Raw genomic sequence first — 26,926 nt, 5'->3', positions numbered from 1 at the left:
TATTTTATAGTGTCACTGACATACAATTAGGTATTCCCCTGAAATGATACAAGCACTCTGGATTGCCTCCGACATCACCTTTTTCTTTTGTTTTCGACTGTTGTGACTTAGTACTGCCGAGGTTGCGGAATGGGGACGCAAAAGAAGAGCGCATTCAGAACAGCGGACTAACAGATCCGTGGATCAAATATGGCCGACCAACTTGAATGCTTGTTGCGCAATCCCCGGAATCCATTCGGTGTCTAAGCGGGAAGTAAGCGGCAAGCTTTTCAGTGGGTTGGCCATATTTGATCCGCGGATCTGTTAATCTGAAGGTGCTCTTATTTTTCTCAGTATTTTTGGAGCCCAGGTGCTAGCAAGAAGCAAAAGAACATAATCTTAAGCGCCATATCAATCATTTAACATAAACCAGTGGCTATCAGTCTCTAATAAAGGATACGGTTTTAGAAAGTTCTTTTTTTCAAAAATTTCCCTTGCAATGCTACATATCTGAACAATTAGGATATCCGCCTGGCATATGGTTGAGGAGCTAGGACTACTAGACATGTGTAGTACTCCTGTTTATCTGTTTATGTCGTTATGGTTTAATATGCGGATTTCAGATTTTTATGGCAGATCATCTTGGAAGAGAAAATAAGATCGATAATTTTGCAAAGAATTTCAGTTTGATATTATGATATCAAAAATCATTTCTTAAAACATGCAAAGACTAGCCTTATAAACAGAAAAATAAATTCGGTTGAACCTGGACCTAAATCCTTCACATACGAACCTTTGTTAATGGGAGGGTGAGGTCAGAACTTTTCTGTATAACTATATTCGTGACAAATCAACTGATGTGAAAAATACGTTGACATCTTTAGAAGCAATCTACTTTTACGTGTATCTTACAACTGCACTGTCAAGAGGTAACGGATAAATATTTAAGGAATATTGATAATGCTTGCTTTATATTTATATTCGAAAAAAATGTGATTCCGTAGTATAAATGAGGTATAAATCAAGAGGAAGCACCGGCTTTGAACCAGATCTGTAATTAGAAGAGTCAGGTGTCTGATAAGTATCCCTTAAAATTCTGATAAGAAAGATGATGGGAAGGAACGGATTTACAAGATAATTAACTCGATAATCCCATCACGCCTTCACCTGTCCAACATTCCGGAAATTTTCACGTCTGAATTACCACCAAAAATAGCTGTAACCTCATGAATTATCGGAGATCATAAAATGCTTAAATGTGGTTTATTTTTATCAAATTATTTTCCGAATCTGCACCTGGACTTTCTCCGTTTATATTGAGGTTTCTGCAAACCCCATGTTCTAACACCTTTGATGTATCTTGTATTTCATCTTCATCGACATAGCAACGGGTATTAGTGATAGAGGTGCCACCACCAAAAAGTTGCATGTTTGTTTTCTAATGAATGAGGGCATGCGCAAGTGTGTGTGTGTGTGTGCAGGGGCGGATTTAGGTCGTCTTCTGGGTCTTCCGGAAGACGGTCAGATTTTCAAGTTTACATTGACGGGTGTCTAATTTTTTCTGTCGGAAGACGGTCAAAAATGAACAATGGATCAAAAAAGATAATTTGGAAGACTGTCAGAAATTAAAATATCTCTGAATCCGCCCCTGTGTGTGTGTGTGGCAACATCAGAGAGAGAGAGAGAGAGAGAGAGGGAGGGGAGGGGGAAGAGACATAGGGAGAGGAAGGGAGGGGCAGGGAGAGAAAGAGAGAGTTGGAAGGGGCGAGAGAGGTAAGTAATAGCTGCATATAAGCAGCTGTTCTTTACTCTCTCCCTCAGTTAATTTCCGCCCTAATTTCCAAGAAATAATGGCAGTTGCTTGGGACCATTAACCTTTTTCTATAGGTCCTATTTAGATCACTAGGAAAATTTGACCTCAAAGAACAACTGGAGTCACATTACACTATGACTCTGCAGGGCTGAAGCAAATATGAAACTAAATGTTGTCAGTTCATTATGTGTTTGCACTATTCCATATCACGCACTTCAAGGTATTTTTAACGTTATCGCTATGGATTTGACAACAGGGCAATCACATGCTGATGAAATCATAAAATAGGGCGTGGCGCCGGTTTTCACAAAATAAATTCAGACCGAGAGTTGGTCGTGACTTCCGTTCAGGATAAACCTACCGTATACCGGTAGTCCACTACATCTGTTGTGTTACGACAGAGACATTCTGATAATAGACCAGAGTGTACATTGGCCTCTGAGACACACTATTCATGTCTACAATCTACCTGTATTAAAACAATGAACCCGTCAAATCGGGGTGGGGGATGGGAGGGGGGGAAGAGGGAGTGCGAACGAAGCACCCATTTTGCCGGGAAAAAGGTCTGTTCTGGGTAAAACATGACCTTGATCCACGATAAAAGTTCCATGGTAAAAGGTCCATTTTTTTTTTCAAAAAAAAAAAAAAAACACTCCCCTTAAAGGGATAATAACTCTTCGTTTCGGCCAAAAAATGAATTTTCCTGGAGTAAACAACAATTTTCTCATACTAACCAATGGTTAATGAATCCATTTTTACATTCAAAATAAGTCCCTGTTTTTTTTCTAAAAAGTTTGGTTTTTTGTTAAAATCTCTTAAGAGATTTTAACAGAGTATAGCCATCAATGGAGGTCACGTGGTCTAAAGACAAGCTCAGATATCAGAATAATAGCTATAACTGCTGTTTTTGTGGTAAAACAGCATATATTATATTTCTATGAGTTATTCACAATGTTTTTATTGTAAAATATAGATATCATACGAAGAGTTATTATCCCTTTAAAATTGTTTGTAAACGGTTATCTACATGTACTTAACACTGTCTTATGAAAGTTACCAATCTTTGCAACATGAGGACTATTCTGTTGGTTGATTACATTGTGTTTCTGCCCAACGCCGCTGGGTAGGCCTATATCATGCGTACGTCTCTGTTACCCAGACCCTCATTTTCCTAACACCGAGAACCCTTATATACAGAAAGAAGGATGTAGAATCTGTGGTTTGTGTTCACCTGGTCGGCTTAGGTGAGATAACGTGCTAGTCCCTCCAACGCACAGCTCATGTATCAGTAACACGAGCTCCCGATGTAGCGGCAGGAAGGCAATTTATCCACCACAAGTGGCCATACCTCAATTTAATGGGCTCTGCCATGAACCGTTTATGTGTATGGATGCTATTCTTTGAGGATGGTCCACGAGGAAATCGGGAAAGAGAGGGGGTTGGGCGGAGGAGGGGATGTACAGAAACTCGGGGTTTAGATTCATTCACCCCCCCCCCCTTTAGTTTCATATAGGTTAGGTTTAGCGTGGCGTAAATGGGTCAAAATCTAGGCCCTATCTGTACAAATCAATTGGGAACGGACAGGGGACTCGCTCGGACAAGAAAAAGGCAAACTTGGCTGACAGCAGCAAAGTCAAAACAATAAAGAAAAAATTAAGAGAAAAAGAAGTCAAACTTTTTATTGTGAAACAAATTTGGGCGAAATAAAGTTTGTAGATTATGTTTATGATAGCTTTTGCAGTACATTTGCCGAGGCACAGAAAGTAGTAACGCAATCGCACAGCGTGTGCGTGTGGAGCGGAGTGCCTGGAGTTGTGTGTCTCAACTAAAGCAATTTAAAAATTGTGTTGGGATGTGCTGAGTGCTGTGTTAACACTGAGGTAATTCTCGTGACCTTTAAACGGAGGGGAACTTTTATATTTATTTATTTATTTATTTATTTATTTATTTATTTATTTATTTGTATTATAACTCAATACAACTGTAAAGAGTGGTGCTACTTTGTGTAAATTTTTACTGATGTAATATCTCGAGAGAGGTTTACCGTATCGTTTTCTACTATACCACTTTTCCTTCGCTGTTGAGTTTCTTGATATAGAAATCAAACCAATTGGCATGGAATTAAAAGTATTTATTAATAAACTTTATCATATCGCATTTCATCCTGATATTATAATCTACTAAGTGCACTATTTCTAGAATATTTGATATTAATAAATGTGTTACATGATAAGTGAGTCTGGACCGTGTGAATTTCTTTACTGTACTAAGTTGCACAGAATAACTGAGTAATTAATGTTTAATCTTTTTTCCCCTTTTGCAGTTTCTTGGTGTCATAAGATAAAAAATAACCTTTAATTTTGAATACCAATCATGGAGGATTATAATCCATTGTTCGTGGTTCGCGGTACGCATTTCCTTGTTGTCTGTCTATCTCCTCAGTCTGTTCATAGCGTGTCGATGAAGGCCCTGTAACTGGTGATGAGGGTGCTGGGAAAAATAATTTAGAAGTATAAAACAATGTTAAATAATGATTTCCCTATTTGAAACAAGCACATTTTGAAAACATTGGCTATGATCCAACAAATGAATACATGGACATTATTTATAGAGCATGAATTAGGCCCGGAATGCACCTGTATAATTCGAAACATGTACAAAAGGGCTGCAACTTCGCATGCAGTTTACACGGTGAACGAATTATAATGCAGCATTTCTGTCACTGCCATCTCTATCATCTCGTCCACTCCCATCGCCCCATCCACATCTATCGCTCCGCCCACCCTATCGTCCCGCCTTCCCCCATAGCTCCACTGATCCCCATCGCCCCGCCCACTCCCATTAAGCCTCCACCCTATTGCCCCGCCCTCCCCTATTGCCCCTCCCGCAGCTAATTTCCACTACCTCTTAAACGGAATGAACACCTTCGATAATGGTACGTCCAATAAATGCTATTTGGGGTAAAAAATAAAAATAAAACAAAAAATATGCCCCAATTGCACACTGCATGGTTAGGCCTACACCTGAATCGTAGTGTGTACGACACACAAGACGTAATTCTCGTCCGAGATGAAAGGAATGGTAGACCGCTAGGAACCGTAGTCCTTTCCCCATTACTTTGTGGAGATTGCTTTCGTCCCATATATTAACCCCAGTACTCCGACTAATCCTAACCCGAATTAATCATATGGGACCCAAGGCTTCCATTCCTAGGTCTACCTTTCCTGAAACAACGATCTTAAAACTTGCAAATGTTCGGCTAAGACCGATAGTTAGTGATTCTAAGGAACTGTAGATGTCGTTAGTGTATTACCTTGCGGGACACCTTGTTACAGAAGGATGGAGGACTGAACACAGTGGTGTCCTTGATTCCGGCCGTCATGGAGGTGAAGGCTATGGAAGTCATTTGGCCTCCTGAATTTAGAGAGGTTATACATTCACGATACATTCACCATTATATTCACCAATATATGGTCATATGGGGGCGTCTCAATAGTCCGAAGGTTCATTGGTCCGAAAAAAAGTAACATTTTCATCGTTTTTTTTTTTTAAATCAAGGATTCATTGGTCTGAAGGTTCTATATATATAAGGGCTATTGAACCGTCGGATTATTGCTACGGCATATGGTCAATGTGGCTACATTTAACCGTGAACGAATATACGAATTAAGGGACGGATAATGCGAATTATTCTTCAAACACTGATCCAATGTTTTTGCCCCTGCATTCTGTCTCTGTGACAGAAAAGCTGTCCAACTATGTTATTGCCATCACACACCACGAGGTTAATTACCTCGCCGCCATATTTACCATACTAGTTCCCCCAACAATTTCGTCTCAGATATGCATTTTAAACTCTTTAAACATATTAAGTGAATAAACTTTTTAAAAAGTCTGCAGTGTATAACGCGTGTACCTGCATCAGTGCCACTGTATTCAGTTTCTATGACGGGGATACAGTCTTGCTGGGTAACTGTAAGATCAAAGGTCGTACCATTGTACGTATACAGCCAGCGTTGACACGGCAGCTGGCTGCTGGGACTGCCAAAGTAAAACCCACCTCCAAACTTTGCGTCATCTGCAAAAATAAAGACCAGGTAAACTTGATTGTGCTTTTTATTATTTTACAGAGATTCCAAATATGGCGGATTTGGTAAGATACTGACGGATGTAACCTTACTTGTGATTGCATGGTCTATGGTTGGTCTATGATAACATTTTGCGTTTGTAAAGTCAAAATATATCTTCATTCACCAGGAGGCACCGCCAGATGACCGGAAATGTCACAGACGCTGTCCTTTGTCAAGTTACCAATTTATAACTAATTGGTAACGATCATTATGACAGTTTACTGTAAAGCACGCGTTCTTATAATTATCAAAGAATGCATTAAGTACACGTTATATAAGCGTAGATAAAGTACGTAGTTACCCGGCATGCAGTTCGGTGGCATGGCTCCCTTTAGCGCAGATTTGGTGCACGTGGTGTTCATAATGACATACTGCATGCCCTGAAGTTCGTAAGAAACAGTTTTTTAAAAGGCAAAAATAGTGTTAGACACAGCTTAAATGAACATCATGCATTAGGACTGTACATGCATTTGTCTGTTTGCAAATGTAAATAATGAAATTGAAATGTTTAAGTACTAAATGATTCCGTTCTATACCGACTGTGAGGAGCTAGAAATAAAATGATAAATAATGAAAAAAAAAAAAAAAGAAATAACGTGCTGCACGCTGTTTGATAGCAAAAACAAGAGGAAGTCAATGCGGGGATTGCAGAAAGCTGCAGAACTGACTGAAATGTTACCTTCATCCAAACGACTAGCGTTCACCTTTTCTTTAATTAACTTAAGATCTAGGAAAGGACAAAGGACCCAGTTTTAAATTTATGGTTCCAATAAACTGATAAGGTTAGTTGACCAACTGTCACCCCAGAAAATTCTTACCATCTTCCAAAAGTACCTTTTGTATGGATGGAAAATGGGATCCGAATACCCTGTATACTTGTGCTATCCGTTTCTATCTTAAAGGTACATTTGAACCGAGTGCCGGTGGAGCTTGGATTCCCAGTAACGAATAAAACCCAGTTCTAAGGGTTTCTTATACGACTCAAATAAAATCGACATGCCAAGAACTAATTACTCGATCAGCCATAAAAGAGCTTTAACTACCCCTTTCTTAAATTTTTGGTCGTAAATTTGAACTTCTTATCTAACCTACTTATCTGACTAACCTGTCTGCTCCGTTTATATACAGTACATTAAGCAAACAGAAAAATACGTTCAAATATCACTTGTCGGGTAATATGGAACTGTGTCCTTAGGTATTTCTCTTAGATTTACTATTGAAGACTGTATGAGGTGGCATATGGCCGGTTTTTGTGGCAAAAACATTGACTTCAAACGCACCTTAAATACTTACACCTTTGAAATCCTGTATAACCTTCATATTGGATTGAGCACCTGCAGAGTAGTTGAGGTGGGAGACAGTGGCCACCCTCTTGCCTAGCATGTCGTAAGAGACAGCTATAGATCCCTGGAATTAAAAGTCCAAAGCCAGTGAACTGTATAGCGGGCATATCTGGACTGCATGGGTGTACTTCCTTTTATCTGTTTCCACTTAAGTTTAGTTGACAGTCAAAAGTTCGCAGTGAAGATTTGGCGAAAACTATTCGTGTATAAATACAGTGGATGCAATATTTCCAAATAAAGATGGTTGATTTCCTGCGTTTTCTTTAAATTGAATCGACCGAACATGGATATTGGCAAGGTAGTGTAGAAGGCAAAACATCAAGATACTAAGACTTCTACATAAACAAAATCTAATCTCACTCAAGAGTTAAGAAATTGGGTAGAATACAATCCATTAATTGCCCGAAGTTACCTTGAGGAATCCCGCGTGTGACTGAGCCGCATACCCGCCCACCTCCAGCATCACCCCCTCCCACTGTGAAGCCGTGCAGCATGGCGTCGGGGCCTCGGTCAGTCCTGGAGCGCCTAGCACACCGAAGACTGCAGTACACAGGAGAAGAACAAGCTTGATCATCATGCCGGAGTCTTGGAAAACAGGGAATGGTTCAGCTTCGAGTATATAACTTAACTGATGAGACCTTCGCCCGAGTTACCCTATATATATATGTGTGAGTGGCGATATGAGAGTGCTGACTTACGTTCACGTTACTTGTGTGTTCAAACACTCGAGGTCTTCAAAGATAATCTATCAAACACTGCCTCATGTAGCACAGTTGATATGGGACTTACCTTGATTTTAGCATGACATCATGTGCTTTTGATAACAGAGGAATGTTTCGCAAGAAGGGTGCTTGTTTATTTACTTATTTATTCTGAGCACTTCCACGTGAAAAGTAGTAGACCGGGGCTGTTACAGTAAGTGGCTTGTGAGTCATTCACGTCTATTACAGCGAACACTATTACTGACTTCGGTACACACACACGCAAACACACACACACACACACACACACACACACACACACACAGTAGATAGAACGGTTTCACCCTCTTAGATGCAGGGGAGGGGGGTATAACGCGGTTTTACAAACAGACACACACGTGTATAATACAACAGTTTCAAAATCTTCGAATATATAACCGGCACAACGTAGTTTTCGTCGGGCACTTACGTACATTTATCTTCAAACGTGTCTCGTGACATCATATTCGCCCACATCATCAGTCACATACGCAGCACGTAAAGCTGACGTCATGCGTGTGTTTTGTCACGAGAAAAAGATACAAAAAATCATGTGATTAGAGTATGCAGTAAACAAACAATTCAAAAACACTCACCAGCATTCATAGAACTCTATCTTGTCACGAGGATAAGATACAAATATCATCTGATTTTATTTCACATACAGGTGGGTCGATCAATATATATGGGGCGGCTTAATAAAAAAAGATACTAATTTCAAATTTCAATAACACCAATCGTTCAGGTGGGGTTGATTTAACATGTATTTTGTCAGTGTCATATAAAAAAAGTAGCCCATATTATTTGAATTCTAATTATGTAGGATTATATTTGATTGTCCGTTGTTCCTGGTACGCATTTGATTGTCAGTCTATCTCCTCAGTATGTTCATAGCATGTTGATGAAGACCCTGCAGCTGGTGGTGAGGGTGCTGGAAATAATATAAAAAAGTAAGCCAATAATAATAATAATAATAATAATAATAATAATAATAAAAGTTATAAAGTGTCTGTGCATTTTAAAATAAACAATACTTCAGGCTAAAGAAAGATGTCTTCAGAAATGTTAAGTTATTTTGTTATTAGAATTATGGACTACTGAATATTGAATTCTGATTTGACCTCCTGAGCCGACCTCCATCCCCCAACCCACCCCTGTCGCCCTCCCACAGCTCTCGTCCCGTCCACCCCTACTGACCCACCACCGCCCGCAAATAATTTCAACTTTCTCGTAACGTACAATGCGCGTACGGCACGTCGAATGATATCGTTACTGTAGATGGCGTTAGTGTATTACCTTGTAGGTCACATTGTCACAGGATGGTGGAGGAATAAACACAGTGGTGTCCTTGATTCCGGTGGTCATGGAGGTGTAGGCTATGGAAGTCATTTTGACCTCTAAAATTTGAAATAGTACATTGTAGTAAAGGAAGTGGACGATTTAACACTGCTTGGCGTTGACCTTGAGTTAGGGGGTATAGTGGACAGTCTTGGAAAAAGTTTTCGTGTGGTTTCTGCATTCTTATAACCCCCGTATAATACATATCTGGTAGGTAACAAGCGTGCATCCTTGAGCGTTCTGAGAAAATCTTCAGTGTAGGAAGGCCGCCAACTCCAATGATGTGAAAAACATTGCGAAGGAAACTAACTTTTACCTAATTTCATAATGGACATCGTATCTCCCTGGCAGCAGTTGTATATCTATTTTGATAAAAAAACTTTTAATTCTACCTGATATTTATGTGGTCGAAACCTATAAATTTTCATGGAAATTGGCGGCCATCTTAGATTTTATCAAAATGCAGAAGGGAACGCACTTTTACCCAGCAGATGTATATTAAAGGGGTATTCAAGATATGGAAAACATAATTTGATAATAAGCACTAATTTTGTCTTACTGTTAGTAGTTGATACATTGTACATGTATTTCTAAACCATTGGCGGCCGTCTTGTGTTTTTAAAATTGCTAAAGGATACGCGCTTGTTACTCGCCAGATATATATTATTGGGATATAAGGATGCGGAAACCGCTGAGAAGAAATTATTTCTGGGATTTTTATTATACCTCTTAGCAACCTGACTACAGTGTGTCTTGTCACTGCATATTTTCTCTGTGTCAGAAATGCTGTCCAACTGTGTGATTGCCATTACGCGCCAGGTGGTTACCTCGCCGCCATATATTTTACCATACTAGTGGCCACAACAATGGCACAATATCGTTTTTCCTCAGAACTGCGCGTTAGACTATTTAACATAACAAATAGTCTACAGTGCATTATATTACCTGTGTCAGTGCTACTGTATACGGTTTCTGTGACGGGAGTACACGTGTCTCGTGTGACTACGAGTTCCACGCTCGAACCATTGTACGTGTATAGCCATAGATCACAAAACAGGTCTGACATGGAATTGCCCACGTACATTTCCCATGCATTTTTTGCGTCATCTGCACAAAAAAGATGAGAATAACTTGACAGTTCTATTTTATTCTCAAGTTTGGTTGTATTACTAAGATATGGAGGTCTTTGAGGAAATCTCTTGCCAATGCATCCTATTTTGCCAGGAGCACAACCAAATAACCAGCAACGCAACAGGCACCAACTATATTATATTATATCGCGTTGGTCTGAACCCAGCAACGACACAGTTACCTTAATCTTCAATACATATAACGTATTGCATCATAGTTCAACTTACTCGAGTCACCAATCTAAAACCACTCTGTAATATCGCCACGACATTTTACTGAAGAGCGCCTGTTATAAAAACGTAAAGGAACAACTTGTTAGAAGTATAAGCAAATGTAAAATACCTGGTATGCAGTTCGATGGCATGGTTCCATTTAGAGCAGATTTGGTGCACGTGGTGTTCACAATGACATACTGCATGCCCTGAAGAATGTGACAAACAGTTGAAATTGTTGAAAATACTGTAACAACAGCTTAAAATAACATCAAGTATTCAAGGAGTGTAATTACCCGTTGTCTGTTTGCAGAAGGGACATATTTTTACAAATATCTACATTTTGTATCCTCCTCTGATCGTTACATGTAACAGGGGCAAAATAGGAATAACTGACATAATAAAGTGACAAATAAACTAAACCGTCAGACCCCCCCCCCCCCCAAAAATAAATAAATAAATAAATAAATAAATAAAATAGGGGATCTGACCAAATAGCACACCAGAGGGGGTGATAGGTTGTCACATCTACCACAACCTCATTCTCTGATGAAGTAGCCGAAATATTAGCTGGTAAGACCAGACAAATATAAGTAGCTATAGACAAAAGAATCTTCACAAGTCTTTTACAATAACATAGTCAATGAAACTGTTTTACACTAAACGAAAATCACATGCCTTTACCTAAATTAAAATTGATCAGCCAACGTGAAAACAGATTCAATTTGAAAACATTCTGAATAACACAGATAACCCGATAGAATTAGTTGATATTTTGTTATCATAAGAATTTCTGACCATCTATTGTATTGCAACAGACATGGGCTTCGAATACCATGCACCAATCACTGGGTTGCATTTGTTTCTATCGGAATACTTACACCTTTGAAATCCTGTATAACCTTCATGTTGGATTGAGCACCTGCAGAGTAGTTGAGGTCGGAGACACTGGCCACCCTCTTACCTGGCATGTCGTAAGAGACAGCTATAGATCCCTGGAAATAAACAACCAAATCCAGTGAAATACAGACTTGGTCAAAACGCTGATCTTCCCTAAACCCATATGTTTTTGTTTACAAATGATCACCTCACATCTGTTAACCACTTTAAGTATGTCATGAAAAAGCCATACTCCGTGACTCCAGAGACACCGCGACTCTCAATCTTCCCTGGAATCAAGTCGTTTTTGATGACGAATAAATTTTTGTACCCCATGAATGAGCATATTAGATTCCGTAGACCTGTTGCAGAATGCATCTTGGAAGAATGTATTCAAGATAATCTCGCCTGAGTTACGGGTAGGTCCAAGGTGACAATTAAAACTGTGCAATGAAAGCTCTGTGAAAAACATTCGTATCTAAATGCAGTAGGTGCGATTTGTCCAAATGAAGATGGTTGTTTCCTTGAGTACTTTGCAAATCCAATCGACCGTGTAACATGGATATCGACAAGGCGGTGTAATAGGTGAAATAACAAAATGCCCAGACCACTACTTAAAATCGAATCTTATTCAAGCGATAAATAACTGAACAGAGCTCTTGAAATACAACCCAGCCCGCCGTTACCTCGAAGAACCCTGCGTGTGTCTGGGCCGCGTTCCCGCCGACTTCCACCATCACCCCCTCCCACTGGTCAGCCGTGCAGCATGGCTTTTGGGCCTCGGACAGTCCTGGTGTTCCTAACACAAGACAGATTGCAATGCATAGGAATAGAGTCATCTTGTTCATCATGTGGGAGTCTTGGAAAAGAGGGACTGATTCGAGCCTCAATTATATATCTTAACTGATGAGAACTCCGCCTGTGCTATCCTATATACAGTGTATGTGTACGTGGGTAGATAGGAGAATGCTGTCTGAAGTTCACGTTGGTTGTGTGTGCAAACACTCAGACTTTTAAGATAAGTTATCAAACACTGCCCCACATTATAATAATAATTATTTTTTGAATCAATTTTTATTGATTCAAGCGCAGTATAAATACAGTCTATGGGGTAATTGACATTCACGAATAAAAATGAAACAATAACAAATGTAATACACATATAACACATTTGGAATTTCAATAAAAAAAATGGTAATTTTTTTGTTCATGCTCCAATGTTAATTTGCGTGAGCAAGCGAATCCGTGTCACTCAGTACATCATTATTTTCTTGCTTCAAAACTCATCTTCACAAACTGTGCTATTTCGATATGGAGTTTATGATCACTTTGTTTAGCAAGGGCTGATAAATTTCATAATTTGTGATTGTAATAATATATGTTCTACCTTTCACACATAGTGAAGAGAGCCATTTTACTCTTGGATTGACCTTTTTCTATTTGGGTATGTAGATATGTCGACTCTGTTTTAAAAAAGGTGGTGAAGTTACAGGAAAAATACACAAAGTATTTTCTTATTTCCCGATGTATTAGTAAACAACAATCCATGTTGTTGTGCATAGTATCTTCTCTTTTTTTTAAATAAAAACATCTTATCTTAGATCACCTTAGAAGTGACATGAACTTTAGTCAGCATCTTAAACAAACACACAACACACATTTATACAAGTACACACAAGTATACAGATCAACTGCCAGAGATAGACGTGTACACCCGTATTCCTTGTATCTCAATATTCCGGCAATATGACCAAGCTGGTTCTACTCCTGTGTGTAGCGGTCAGCTGTGTGTTAGGGACTCCGAACCACCCCTCAGCCACGCCCCCCAAGCCATGCTGTATGCTGGACCAGTGGGATGGGATGATGGCAGAAGTAGGGACGTATGTCTACGATACGCACGCTGGGACCTATAGGGTAATGTACTGTCCATAGTCTTTCTGTGAGTCGTACCCCACCTAGTAAAAAATTGATAAAATTCAAAGATAGATAGATAGATAATTATCTCAACGTGAGGAGAGTACAAAATCTAAAATTGTAGAATACGCTCAATGTACAGTCAAGTAGGTACATGTAGAAAACAAAATTTTATTTTCATTCATGTCAGTGCCTCTGATATACTGGATCAGGATTGACATACATGTACACACACTGGACAATAGAAGTGTCACCCCCTAACTCAGAGTAAAAAAGTAGGCAGATCTTGGTTGTTTATAATGCCTGGTCTACTTATAATGTGACTAATGAGTATAAAACCGCTATACCATGGAATTGTATTGTTGGTCTTGTACATGTACAGCAAATGTTATTCCTGTCTTCCTCCAATATGGCAAGATACAGGCAATTATCTAACGGTTATAGGTGCAAGTTATTAACCTGAAGAATATCGATACAATTGAATGGTTCAGTCAGAACCGTGCAGAGGGTCTGGTCTCGGTATAGAAACACTCGATCAAGAGACAGATTGCCTCTGATGGGTCGTCCAAGGAAAACTACTGGCCGTGAAGACCGACGAATGGTTTTGATGTCCAGGTTGTCAAAGTTCGACACTGCTTGTCAGTTGACAACACAGTGGAACAATTTCACACATAAGAATGTGTCTGTGAAAATTGCTAGGCGTCGGTTACATGCTCATAGAGTGTACAGCAGGGTAGCAAGACTGACACCTCTTATATCGTTACAAAACAGGCAACGTAGAGTGAAGTAGGGTCAACAGGATCTGGAACTGGACAGTCCATGACAATTGGTCCTATTTTTTCTGATGAGTGTCGCTTTGGTACGACCTCTGATGACAGACGGGTACGATGCTGGCGAACTGCTGGTAAAGCATTTGAACCGCATGCACCGAATTTACGAACCCGGAGCAGCATATTCATCATGGTGTGGGGCTGCATCAGCATCCATGGCGTGTGCGAATTGATAGTGGTTGATGGAAACATGAATCACTAGAAATATATCGATCTTTTGGAGTCAGGCTTGCTACCATCTATTACTAACATGTTTGGTGACAGGAATTATCCATTTGTTCATCAGGATGACAATGCTCCTTGTCACAGGCCCAGAGCAGTTGATGATTGGTTTGACCAACAGGACATTCGCAGGGTGATGTGGCCTGCCCAGAGTCCGGATGCAAACATAATAGAAATTGTGTGGAATGATATGTCAAAACTTTTGACAAATGCCTGTCTAACCAGCAGAGAAACTGTTATATTCAGTGTTTCATGCTTGGGCCAGCAGAAGCCCTGAACGCATCAGGTAATTATATTAATCCTTGCCTCGTAGACTGGCACCTATTATTAGGTCACGTGGCTATGCCACTAAGTATTAATTTTGGACTTAAAACTGCATATTTTGGTAGAATGTATATTTTGTTCTCATTTTGTGATTTTTTCTGAAATTTGATGTTAATAAAATGATACCAGGAGCATATCATTCCACAGTCATTTATCTCCCCCATAGTATATGTTCAGTAGGGGTGACACTTCTATTGGCCAGTGTGTGTATATAATACAGCAATTACATAACGTGAACATAAGAAAAACGAACTGGGTCCAGTTTCATAAAGGACGTTTAGCACTAACCAGTTGATAAATCCTCCTAACACCCGTTAAGTAAACGATGGTTAAATTCGTGTTTCAAAAACAGTGTTTAAACAGCCGGTTTAAACACTGTTATTTATTTATAACATTTTACTTTATTTATTATGTTTAATTGACTATAAAACTGAATACAGCTTCGAATAAAACATACATAGCGAAAATACTGGTATAAACGTACTGGCACACACCCGCAAACACAATTGTTTTTTAAATTTCGACAACAACTGTATTTTCAGGGACTAATTTCCTTTTACTACGACAAAATAGGTATGAGACAAGCGATCGATTCGCGTCTCATCTATTCTCCCGGCGTATGGGCTTATATAAGGGTTATTCAAGATTTCAAAGCAGTAAGTATTGTGCCACAATATGTCAGAATACCATCAAGGGCCATCAAAGCACACACGACAGTATCAACACATGCTAAAGCCATTTGTCTTTGAAGTATGAGGCCTTAAAGACACATAGACCTAGAAAAGCGTCAGCAGATTTTTTGTTCTTCCTAACAGAACCGGAGATGCAACTTGAAAGCAAGAAAAAAAAAAAAAAGATAAAAGTCAGTTCACGTATCTTTGTTTTGAAATACCTGCTAAGATATTTAGGATGCCTTGCAAAACATATCCGAGGTTGTGGCATTTATTTAGCTTTTATTTATTTTTATTTTCTCTCTGCTTGCATCAAACTGAATCTCCATAGTAAACCCTACTGTCTTTTTACTTTTTACTTATAAAATGAAATTAAAATTTTTACTTATAAAATGAAATTAAAATTTGTCATCGAACACATTGGTGTTTTTGTGTATGCGAATATGAGCTACCAGGTCCAGATCTCTTTTGCAGTATTTTGTATTTATACCTGTGGTTATATCCATATTCCAGGGCTTCCAGTATGTGATCTTCACTGAAGGTAACACATGCACCAAATCTCCTCTGACAGGCACCATGCCACCAAATTGCATCCCGGGTAACTACAAGTATATTTTGTGGCACATTTTCAATCAATGTCTGGAATAGCTAGGGGAATTTCATATGTAATAGTTTCTATTTAAAATATGTTTAATGCAGCTGAACAATATCTGGAACAGATGCTGGTGCACCATGTAAGGGAATGGGTGGTTGTTATTAATTTCAGTTTAGCTTTAGTCTAAATAATAAGCATTTTATATTGATGTTGGAAAAAGGGAATATTTTGGTCATTCCCATTCACTAAGGTGCCTTTTTTCAAAGCATTTGCATCGCCTTCATTATGCATATAGCATATACAGTACAAAACATGCAGGGCACATCTAGGATTTTAAGTTGTAAACCCTCCTTTTTTGTATCCTCTACCAGGATCACAGATATAGATTCCTCACTAGATATTTTAATATTGTGATTAAAATCACAAATATTTCTCTGGCTAAGTCATGACACAAATCTCTGCTAGCCGTAGAAAAATGCACATAATCTACTGAGTACGTCCATTGTACATGTACATGGTACCTTTTTGTAAACGGAGATATTTAATTTTCCACTAGTGGTATTAAACAAAAACTAACCCATCAAGTAAAGAGACCCTGACCCATGTAGGGTGTGTTAGTCATATAGGTGTTACTGATCCTGTGAACAGCATTTACTATTCAGATGACGCAAAGTTTGGTGGAGCTTTCTACATGGGCGGTCCAGACTATCGTTTACCGTGCCACAGGTGGCTGTACACGTCCAATGGTAGGAACGTTTCCCTGACCGTCACACAGCAAGACTGTTATCCTGTATTAGAGACAGAATATAGTGTCATGCCCAAAGGTAAGGAGCATTACTTTATTCGTTACTTAATGATAAATGATGGCTGTGATGGCCCGTGAGGAGAACAGTACGGACAGTATGCTGTAATCTGGGGAATTGCTATCCTTGGATCATTTCAGAGGAGGCTTGTTAAAACGAGCAGTTATCTGATTAAGAATACAGTGAGATAGGGGAGACCGTGGCTAGTTGGACTCCGGGGTAAGTTCCCCCCCCCCCCCCCCCCCCCCCCCCCCCCCCCCCCCCCCCATCAATTTATGACAAAGTAACTATGGGGTGAAAGAATTGATCACAGTTCATAGTGGTAAGAAAGCGTCGGCAGTGAGTCCAAATGAAATAATTTAGCATCTTAAAGTAACTTTATTAAAAAGACTTTATGGGGGTCCAACTAGCCCCGGTCTCCCCTATATAACGACTAGCCCTACACCAAATCACACCTTCTTTGAAACCCGTTGTAAAGCTCCACTGGTCCCACTTGGATCGATCTAACTGGATCGATCTAACTCCCTGGGGAGTCTCACTAAATTGCTGTCAACTAACTGGCCTAAATGTCTGTCACGCCTACCGAATCAGCTAGGGGGTAAACAGGTCAACTATACTCATTCTGAATGGCTCCTAGTATTTATCTCTTATATTTGCAGTTATTTATTTATTTATTTATTTATTTATTTTTAGGTGGCCAGATGGCATCAAGTGCCTTCGCCTATGTTCACTCCGGCATCCACGACCCGACAGTATTCAACATCCCGTCCTTTTGTAACAAGGTCTCCAAAGAGGTAAAACTTATCCTTTGGTCGAGGCTTAAATGAAGAATAAATCCTCCATTCTCAATATATTCTAATGACAGAGTCGTAGGCTGCGGGGGAAGAGGGTAGGTGTGCGCTGGGGATTAGAAATTGTTTTATTAAGTGTTAGGGACTATTCCCAGACCCTATCGTACTAACTGTGGATCGATCTATCTAAGAGAGGATTCTCGCTGAATTTACAGCTGCAAGGGGGTAATAATTATCGTTTAGCACCTTCAGTAGGCGTGCCCGACATCTAAGCCGCGTGAGCTGAAAGCAATTTAGAGAGAAACCCCTCGGAGATAGATCGATCCTGTAAGATCGATCTTATTCCGGTAAGATCGATCTGGTTATGAGAACCCAGTCTTAGTCTTTCCCTACTCCATCTTAATTGCCCTTCAATCAGCGTCTATGAGTACCAGATACGGAACTAACAGCCTTTGTATGCATACGTATTGTAGGCTCCACAGCTTCCCCCATCCCCCACCCCACCGCCCCCTTAACTCAAGGTCAAATATTTTGGCCCCGCAAACGACCCTGACGACGTGAAATGCATTTTGCCGCTTTCTTCAGCAACTAAACTATACAGTCTCTCCATTGCCCTGTATTGTCAAATCGTCACTGTGCACGTATTTTTAGACCATTTGTAACACATAAGTGCTTATTTTAATAACTGTACCGGATCTAAATTTAGTTCCTGCTTTTTAATTATAATCCCTTTATTCCAGCACCCTCACCACCAGTTACAGGGACCCCATCTTCACGCTTTGAACAGACTGAGGAGATAGACAACTTTGCCGGACGTTTATATGATCAATTCTAACCAGGGAATGGGTTATAATTATTATAATCTTATTGCTTTAAAATTCAGTATAAAGCATATTTGTTAATGTTACAAGCTTAATCTTGTAAAAAATTGACTAAGTACATTGTATGGTTTTCTGTAATTATGATTCTAAAAATAACACAAGGTAAATTATACTGAATGTATGAGAATGTCCCTCATAACTCTTGTAAGAGTTGTTCTCTTTTAATGTTTTACTGTCTATTTGAACGTTAACGAGAGGTGAGACTTAAATAAAATAAAAGATAGACAAATATTTCACTGCTCAAACGATTTCTAGATTATATGCGGAAAATAGTTTCAAGATTAAAGGGATAATAACTCTTCGTATGATATCTATATTTCACAATAAAAACAATGTGAACAACTCATAGAAATATAATATATTCTGTTTTATCACAAAAACGGCAGTTATAGCTATTATTCTGATATCTGAGCTTGTCTTCAGACCACATGACCTCCATTGATGGCTATACTCTGTTATAATCTCTTAAGAGATTTTAACAAATAACCAAACTTTTTAGAAAAAAAACAGGGACTAACTTTTAATGTAAAAATGGATTCAATAACCATTGGTTAGTATGGGAAAATTGTTGTTTACTCCAGGAAAATTCATTTTTTGGCCAAAACGAAGAGTTATTATCCCTTTAAGCATAAATGACGTCCCCAATTTTAACTACACACCGGAATATGCTGTGAGTGTGGATGAAAATAGTGCTGGGTTGGCCAGTTTGTCAATGCAAAATTTCACATAAACAAATGGCAAATAAAGGCTATTGACAAACATTTTGTACGTGTATGTAGTCCTTCTCTTGTTTTATTCTTTCAATATGCTTGAAAATGAACACAAAGGCGTAAGATATCTATTCAATTTAGTGAAATTTTCGTAAAATTATCATAAATACATAAATAGAAAAATAATCTAGACTTAAGTCTCCCATGCGTGGTTTCTCGTAGAATTTGTGCTGTAATAATTGTGTTTATTAAGCCTAAATCAAGATGAAAATATCAAGATGAATACCTATGGATTGCTTGTTTTTAACGAAACGCAACCGTGATAAAAATCCAGACTATTTCAAAATCTTTCCGACGGGACACATTTTCAACAAGTTATAAATACAAGATTGAAAGAAAGAGAACAACATGGATAAAAGCTTTTAAAAAGGACATTGGTAAACTTTCTAACGTGTTGTCAATCTGCACAGGAATACACAGTTGCCTGTAGAATGCTTACAAAATGCTTGAAACCTTTATCCTGGGTTTTGTCAGTTACATGTAAGCCTTGTTCTTTAAATTTGTATAAGTCACCAAGGCAATTTGTTTCATGTGTACGCAACTTTCTGATAGTACATCCGTTCAACAGAGACGGTAGAAGTAATTAAGAAAAAAGCATGACAGCAAGGCTCCCAATCGGGCTTATATTCGTGCATTAAAACGGGTTATAATCATACCACATGCACACATACACTATGCTCATAGTGTGTTCAGACCGCTGCTATTGCTTCTAATTCCGAGCCTTGTGTACATCTCTTCTGTCTGTGTTTTTAATCATGATCTCCAACAGTTTACACTTGCTACAGAGCTGCCCCAGTTTGGTAATAATTACTAGCGATATGAAAGCTTAATCACATGATATTAACACCTTTTAATTTTTATTAATTAGATTTTGAAAACAAACAAGGTGATAATTACACTTTAATGCTACATTCACGTGCGCACGCGGTCACAAACATTACACTTTTTCAGGTGGCTTCTCTGTTAATGCTTTGATACTAAAGCTATATCTGTATATTTTTCTCTCGTAAAAGGGGATTATTTCAGTTATGGGTCAAAAGATCTAGATCAACAAATACATTTATCATAAAAAATCAATATTTAAGGAGAAATAAAATCATTCAAAGTTGAACTAAAATTCATATATATTGTAAAGCCAAATGTTTATTTATCTATCTTTCATTTTATTTCATTTATTTTATTTTATTGAAATTGCATTTCTCGTTTACGTTAAAAACAGTACAATAATTTAAAAAAAGAGCAACTCTTGCAAGAGTTATGACAGACATTCCAATACATTCAATATGATTATACAGAGTGTTATTTGTAGAATCACATACAGAAAACCCTACATTGTATTTGATAGTTTGTTTTTTTTTTCACAAAGGCCAATATTTTACCACACAATGTCATGTACATAACTGAAATAAAGTTCTTTCGGTTTAAACATGATTAAACTAGTCATATTTTTTACTAATTTGTTTTACACTGAAGTATATATCAGTAGGATTATTTTCAATATAATGCAGTCCCTGGTTAAAACTCGGCATCTTCATGTCCATACATGTGCGTCGCATTTGTCATTTCATCTCCTCAGTATGTTCATAGCCCGTCGATGGAGTCCTTGTAACTGGTGGTGAGGGTGCTGCAATGAAGAGAAAACACATTAAAAAAGGGGGAACTACCGCTTTTTTATCGTTTTCATAATGTGCGTATGAGTTACTAAAAAGTACAATAACGGGTAACAGAGAAACTGCATCTAACATGTTTATTGCAGCAGTATACATTTCACGTCGAGTCGCTCGGGGTCGACGACTGAGATAAATTCTTGGCGAGGGGAGGGGGGAAGGGATCTACAATTGCTTATTAATCTATGATAAAAATAATTAATAAATAAATAATACTATATTCGTTTTGAGTCTTAAATTCATAAAATGTTCCGTAGACTGTACGCCATAAATTTATCAAAAGATTTAGATAAAATTGATAGAAATATACCAATTTATAAAATCAACGTTTGACTATTTAGCGGTAATCCCCAGCGCTCACCCGCCCCCTTCCCCCGCAGCCTACGACTCTGTCATTAGAATATATTGAGAATGAAAGATTAATTGTTCATTTAAGCCTCGAGCAAAGGCTAAGTTTTACCTCTTTGGAGACCTTGTTACAAATGGACGGAGGGTTGAAAACTGTAGGGTCCTGAATGCCGGGGCGGACAGACGTGAAGGCAATTGACGCCATCTGGCCACCTTAAAATAAATAAATAAATAAATAAATAAATAAATAAATAAATAAATAAGTGAGATATAGATAAATAAATAAATAAATAAATAAATAGATAATTCAATAAAATTGCTGCATAGAGCAAAGACTTGAGAACAAAAATAAATATATTTAACATATACAGTATAGAAAACATATCGCAAAAAAGAAACAATTTCATCATGATATAAGTTAATGTTAAAACCACTGCAACGAAATAGTTGAAATGTTATAAAATATGACTTCAAACAGAAATTAGAAAAAAAGGACATTTGAATAAAATCATATGAATAGCTCGAGAAAAATTAATCTGTGGCACTGGTACAGCCACCTGGGGCGGATCCTCTCCTTTTATGTATCTGGATGACGTCGTGCTGTGTCGACTATATCTTATGACTCCAGTCCATTTGTCTTGTGTACCACATCCCCTCTGGCACAGGTCACAAATGTGCAATGACTGAGAATATATTTTTATTAACCTCTCCGTCCGTCACTCTGGGAGGCATTGGCCGACCCAATGCCAGAATATTATATAATAATTCCGAAGCTATATGTGCATATACCGTACGGGAAATCGGCCACAGTGATTGCGGAAACTACAGCATCAAATACACGCAGTGTCACACTTCATGTGGAGTATTTGGATTCATATCGCACGTTTAGGTAAAGAAGGCATTGATTGTTTAAAATGTGCATCTCGCATGAAGTATATGAATAGAGAAATGTGTGGTCAGGTACATGTAATGGTATGTCAGAACCAACAGACCGACTGGCTTGACTATAGCACTGCTGTATCACGGAATATGCGGTGATTTCATGGGGTAGCTAGCTTTTTGAGCTTGTTTAAGTGAGGCAATGACAGAGCAGGGTTTTGTCAAAAAGTCTCAATATTTCGGTTTCTGTCTCAATGACAGCAAAGAGGATATCAAAAGCTATCAAAACATGATTTAAATCCTTGTTCTCATTTATAAGTCGTAAAAATAGAAAAGAATCGAAGAAAAATTATTTGGAAAAAATATTCCATAATGATTGTAAAGTCTGTATATGATTATGCATGGGTTTACTAATCAGACAATGCTATAAACCTCCCCCCCCCCCCCCCCCCCCGAGACGATTCTTTGTTACATAATAAGAAGAAAGTTATTTCAAAGTCCTGAATTGCTAATTTATATAAAAATGTTTTGAGCTTGAAATAATTTTTTTTTTAAATTACGAACGTTACTTGTGCGAAATGTGGAAGTCATCGCCGTTACGATACATAGGGTTCTAGATACAAGTAGGACGGCGAAAATTATTTGTATTTATCACAAATCTTCGATGTATTGTAAATTTATATAATTTATTGGCGGAAAACACTAGTCGAAATAGATCTTCGATACCTTCACTAAGATATTGGCATATAATTTTATTTTCAGACCGTGTAAAAACACTGAGCCAACGTTTTTGCACGTTTATAAATTTCAAGACGTTTAATCATATAATAAATCAAGGTGAAATACTACCAACACGACAGATGCAAATCACATTTTTCTTAGATGTTTATCTCTACAATAAATCAAAATAGAGAATTCACAATGCTACACGTGAAAGTCACTTATTGCATGCTTATCCGTTTCTAAAAACTATTTATTGAACTTGAATGGTTGTACTGTTTGATTTTATGTGACATGCCTCGTCTTTAGTCAAAGTGCCGTTCAGAAGCGACCACATCTGAGGGGTGGACGCTCGGTGGACAGCGAACGACTTCACGAACTTACACTTATTGCTGAAAATAGTGTTATAATTTGCCGAGCGGCGTAACCAAAAGTTAACATTGTGTTTAAGTTTGATGTCATTTGCGTGCGCTATGTGTCCCTTCTATGAACAGGTGTTGAGTGAGAGACGCAGAGTTAATGACACGTATCACATCAAAAGAAAAAAGCGACGCAAATCCTGAAACAAAATCAGGGAAATTGCTCCAAGGGTATTGTTCGAATGACTGGTAATGCTTGCCGTTTGGCTTTCTTTGTGGGGCTTTTTTGTCGGAGCGAACGTTACCCTCAAAAAGTTTTAACTGGGAATCTTGGGGAAGACTCGTGAGATAATCCATTATTTCACGGATGTTGAGCGTTACATCATGACCGCTTCTAAGAACGAACTTTGCGTTCCCGCAGAAATCAACGGCCCAGCGGAAAGCAAGTAGAGTCTTAAGCGTGTAGTTTTTATAAGTATCAGTGAACTCTATTCTAACGATGTCTTTATATTTTAATCCTTCAGCTATTGCATTCCCGTCCACTGTCTTGTTTGTTGTCCCAAGAAAAAAGACGGTTTTGATTCGTCTGCCCAGATGTTGCTTCCAACTACCGCATGTTTTGCGAAAAAAAGCACTAGTTTTCACATCTCGCGGGTCCGAGATTACCAAAACCAGCAAATATGGCTCGTCGGCCGCAGTACACTGTTGATTTAATACGTATCTGTATTTCTTTAAGTGGTACCAGTATTTTGGTGCCATTTCCGCCGAGCACACATCAAGTGGGATTTTACAACGGGTGTCCGAGATGGTATTCCCATCCCGATAACTGCTTGTTCTAGCACTTTGATTTGGAAGTCTAGATCTCAGGATCCAAAGTGTGGCGAGTCCCCATATTCCAACAATACAGGCTAATGTTTGTACCGTTCTCTTCACGGTCATGTCATAGGCCGCACTAAAAATGTCCGTGCACTAATATACAGTCAAAGTTTAGCGATATTAGCCGACGTGTAGACAACATAACACGCCTACCGCCAGTGGCGCCAGCGAAAAGCGACCAGGGATCATGGGATCTACGTACAGTACATATATAAAGACTGCATACACAGTCATTACAAGTATTTCAACACAAGAGAAATATACCCTTCACTAATACAAAAAGAGTTAAAATGTTACGATTTTAATTTGCTTTTACGTTCATTTTCTAACCTGTCCCATTGCCACATACGTATACACGAGGGCTACCACGGCCATCACTTAACATACATTTTGTAAACATATAACAATGAAATTAATGGTTCTTACCTCTGGGTGTGTTCCCGTACTCCGTCTCCAACACAGGGTAGCAGTCTTGCTGTGTAACTGTAAGGGAAACATTTGTCCCTTTGGACGTGTACAGCCACCTGTTGCACGGCAACTGGGTGTCTGGACCGCCGATGTAGAAACCGCCCCAATACTTAGCGCCATCTGAAAAGAAAATGCGGTTCACTGGATTCAGTAAGACCTATATGATTACAAATCCGAATACAACCAAGACGTCTTTAGTCTTCAGAGGCTTTTCAACTTAAACGTTTGTTTTTGTTTAAGGCTCTATTCCCATAGATTTTAGATCGATCTATCCCCGCGGGGAGTCTCACTAGATTACTTTCAGATAATCCTACTTAAATGTCCGTCCCGCCTACTACAAGCTGTAAGGGTGTAATTAATTTTCGTGTCCGCCCGGCTGACAGCTATTTAGCGTGAACCCCCAGGGAGTTAGGTCGATCTAAAGTAGGTCGATCTAATCTATGGAAATGGGGTGTTAGACTACTGGTGGAAAAATGCACAGCTTGGTTTTAGAGATTAACACGCCTCCTCCTGATGTCGAGTAGAATACATTGGAAACAAGGAGGGGCGTGTTGAACTGTTAAAAAGTGACACAAAGAACCACAAAATATGCACGTAGTTACCCGGGATGCAATTTGGTGTCATGGCGTCCGTCAGAGGGGACTTGGTGCACGTGTTGCCGTTGATCACATATTGCATGTGCTGGAATATGAATGTACATAGAGATATAGGTATTAATATGAAACATGATATAAATTGGATGTATGGGCCTGGAATTGCATAGCCACATGCACACAAAAACATTAATCTGTTCAAAGACAAATTTTAATTTAATTTTATTACAAAATAACAGAGTAAAAAGACGAGATTCTGTTCGATGCAACCCCTAAGGGGCTCTCGCTGAAGGAAGTCAGATTCTAATATTAACACACCGAGCTCCCCCTGGCGATGAGTAGAATTGAGTAGAAATTCTGGTGATTATACGAGTACGATGATCGATCCACGTATATCAAAAATTTTATTGGGAATGAGCCCTTGGCCTTTTTTGTCTTGACAATGCTGTGTGAGATTTGAGAGCCCCCTGGTGACCGTTATACGTACTCCTTTGAAATCCTGGATAATCTTCATATCGGCCTGTAGGCCGGCGGAGTAGCTGAGCTTCGAGACAGTTACTTGTCTCATACCGTTTTTGTCGTAGGAAATGGTAATTGGTCCCTGAAAATACGGTTGTTGTCGAAGTAAAAAAATAACCAAGTTTGTGGGTGCAATAACTTTAACACTCGAGACAATCGGAAGGAAAAACTGAACACTGATTTTCCAAATGAGAAATGGAAGTTAGTTCATGCTTTGACCATAAACTACTCAGTTACAAGATTTTACATTTGAAATGTAATTGGGCCAAACGGAAAGCTTCCCTGTACCAAAACTACTACAATTATTAATATTATGATCACTTCATAACATGTATGAACCATATCAAAATTCGACAGGGTGAATGTCCAAATGCGTTAAGTTCTAGGGATCCGATTCACAGTACCAGAACATTGGGACATTACTCTTAAAGGACCCAGCGTTACCTGAAAGGCCCTAGCATTACCTGCGAGATCCCAGCGTTACCTGAAAGGCCCCAGCGTTACCTGAAGGTCCCAGCGTTACCTGAAAGGCCCCAGCGTTACCTGAAGGTCCCAGCGTTACCTGAAAGCTCCCATCGTTACCTAAGAGGTGCCAGCGTTACCTGAAAGGTCCCAGCGTGCCCATCGGAGACGTACGCCCCTATTTCCACCATCTGCCCCTCCCATTGCTCTGGCATACAGCACGATGTGGGAGGCGTGGCTGTGGGGTGGTTTGAAGTCCCTAACACACAGCTGACCGCTACACACAGAAGTAGTACCAGCTTGGTCATAGTGCAGGAATATTGAGATATACAGGGAATATGGGTGTGTGCCTATCTCTGGCAGTTGATCTGTATACTTGTGTGACTTCAGATATGTGTCAGTATGTGTATAAATGAGTGTTGTTTGTTTGTTCGAGTCGCCGACTAAAGTTCAAGTCGCTGAGGTCGGCTAAGATAAGATATTACACACTACAACACGGGTTGTTTACTAATACGTCAAGGGCAGAATAACCAAATACTTGGATGTATTTTTAGGGGAGAGAATGAGACAGGACGCTTTTTGTCCGCATGGGAACTTAAATCTAGAGGAGGAGATGGAGCGAGAAGTGGAGAGATACTTGTACATGTAGGTCCGTATGTAACTTTTAGT

The 26,926-nt window shown here is 39.0% G+C and overlaps 4 protein-coding genes across 5 annotated transcripts; 1 reads left to right on the top strand and 3 right to left on the bottom strand.

Moving 5' to 3' along the window:
- Positions 1-3,908: 3,908 nt before the first annotated feature.
- Positions 3,909-8,015, bottom strand: LOC106172247 (ependymin-related protein 1-like). The gene is made up of 6 exons (XM_086996457.1): positions 7,678-8,015; positions 7,216-7,329; positions 6,224-6,302; positions 5,709-5,870; positions 5,106-5,206; positions 3,909-4,282 (listed from the first exon to the last, which is right to left on the bottom strand). The coding sequence occupies exons 1-6, from the start codon at positions 7,840-7,842 to the stop codon at positions 4,223-4,225; spliced, it is 681 nt and encodes a 226-aa protein (XP_086852583.1). The 5' UTR covers positions 7,843-8,015; the 3' UTR covers positions 3,909-4,222.
- Positions 8,016-8,493: 478 nt separating this feature from the next.
- LOC147759683 (ependymin-1-like) lies at positions 8,494-13,049 on the bottom strand. Of its 2 annotated transcripts, XM_086997402.1 has the most exons (6): positions 12,252-12,624; positions 11,568-11,681; positions 10,817-10,895; positions 10,289-10,450; positions 9,302-9,402; positions 8,494-8,936 (listed from the first exon to the last, which is right to left on the bottom strand). In XM_086997402.1, the coding sequence occupies exons 1-6, from the start codon at positions 12,414-12,416 to the stop codon at positions 8,877-8,879; spliced, it is 681 nt and encodes a 226-aa protein (XP_086853528.1). In that variant the 5' UTR covers positions 12,417-12,624; the 3' UTR covers positions 8,494-8,876. The 2 variants fall into 2 exon arrangements, with proteins under 2 accessions (XP_086853528.1, XP_086853529.1); XM_086997403.1 differs by lacking the exon at positions 10,289-10,450 and having other exon boundaries at positions 12,252-13,049.
- Positions 13,050-13,224: 175 nt separating this feature from the next.
- LOC106174446 (mammalian ependymin-related protein 1-like) lies at positions 13,225-19,219 on the top strand. The gene is made up of 6 exons (XM_086997401.1): positions 13,225-13,479; positions 15,398-15,511; positions 16,040-16,124; positions 16,784-16,945; positions 17,618-17,718; positions 18,456-19,219. The coding sequence occupies exons 1-6, from the start codon at positions 13,312-13,314 to the stop codon at positions 18,513-18,515; spliced, it is 690 nt and encodes a 229-aa protein (XP_086853527.1). The 5' UTR covers positions 13,225-13,311; the 3' UTR covers positions 18,516-19,219.
- A 1,034-nt stretch (positions 19,220-20,253) lies between these two features.
- Positions 20,254-26,671, bottom strand: LOC106172257 (mammalian ependymin-related protein 1-like). The gene is made up of 6 exons (XM_013552890.2): positions 26,398-26,671; positions 25,764-25,877; positions 25,286-25,364; positions 24,642-24,803; positions 21,494-21,594; positions 20,254-20,990 (listed from the first exon to the last, which is right to left on the bottom strand). The coding sequence occupies exons 1-6, from the start codon at positions 26,563-26,565 to the stop codon at positions 20,931-20,933; spliced, it is 684 nt and encodes a 227-aa protein (XP_013408344.2). The 5' UTR covers positions 26,566-26,671; the 3' UTR covers positions 20,254-20,930.
- Between the last annotated feature and the right edge of the window lie 255 nt (positions 26,672-26,926).

The sequence above is a fragment of the Lingula anatina genome, chromosome 10 (assembly GCF_051362555.1).
Source record: "Lingula anatina isolate TDL-2025a chromosome 10, LinAna3.0, whole genome shotgun sequence".
NCBI classification, from domain to species: domain Eukaryota; kingdom Metazoa; phylum Brachiopoda; class Lingulata; order Lingulida; family Lingulidae; genus Lingula; species Lingula anatina.
This window is presented reverse-complemented; position numbering and strand designations above follow the sequence as displayed.

Coding starts and splice junctions, on each gene's coding strand:
- LOC106172247 (XM_086996457.1), bottom strand. CDS start 7,842: ATGATGATCAAGCTTGTTCTTCTCCTGTGTACTGCAGTCTTCGGTGTG. Junction 7,330..7,677: donor CACACGCGGGATTCCTCAAG/GTAACTTCGGGC, acceptor TTTTAATTCCAG/GGATCTATAGCTGTCTCTTA. Junction 4,283..5,105: donor GTAACAAGGTGTCCCGCAAG/GTAATACACTAA, acceptor TATTTTTCCCAG/CACCCTCATCACCAGTTACA.
- LOC106174446 (XM_086997401.1), top strand. CDS start 13,312: ATGACCAAGCTGGTTCTACTCCTGTGTGTAGCGGTCAGCTGTGTGTTA. Junction 13,480..15,397: donor CGCACGCTGGGACCTATAGG/GTAATGTACTGT, acceptor CTGTATTTTCAG/GGACTAATTTCCTTTTACTA. Junction 16,946..17,617: donor ATATAGTGTCATGCCCAAAG/GTAAGGAGCATT, acceptor ATTTATTTTTAG/GTGGCCAGATGGCATCAAGT.
- LOC106172257 (XM_013552890.2), bottom strand. CDS start 26,565: ATGACCAAGCTGGTACTACTTCTGTGTGTAGCGGTCAGCTGTGTGTTA. Junction 24,804..25,285: donor GACACCAAATTGCATCCCGG/GTAACTACGTGC, acceptor TTTTCTTTTCAG/ATGGCGCTAAGTATTGGGGC. Junction 20,991..21,493: donor GTAACAAGGTCTCCAAAGAG/GTAAAACTTAGC, acceptor TCTTCATTGCAG/CACCCTCACCACCAGTTACA.
- LOC147759683 (XM_086997402.1), bottom strand. CDS start 12,416: ATGATGAACAAGATGACTCTATTCCTATGCATTGCAATCTGTCTTGTG. Junction 10,451..10,816: donor GCCATCGAACTGCATACCAG/GTATTTTACATT, acceptor TTTTTTGTGCAG/ATGACGCAAAAAATGCATGG. Junction 9,403..10,288: donor ATACAGTAGCACTGACACAG/GTAATATAATGC, acceptor TTCAAATTTTAG/AGGTCAAAATGACTTCCATA.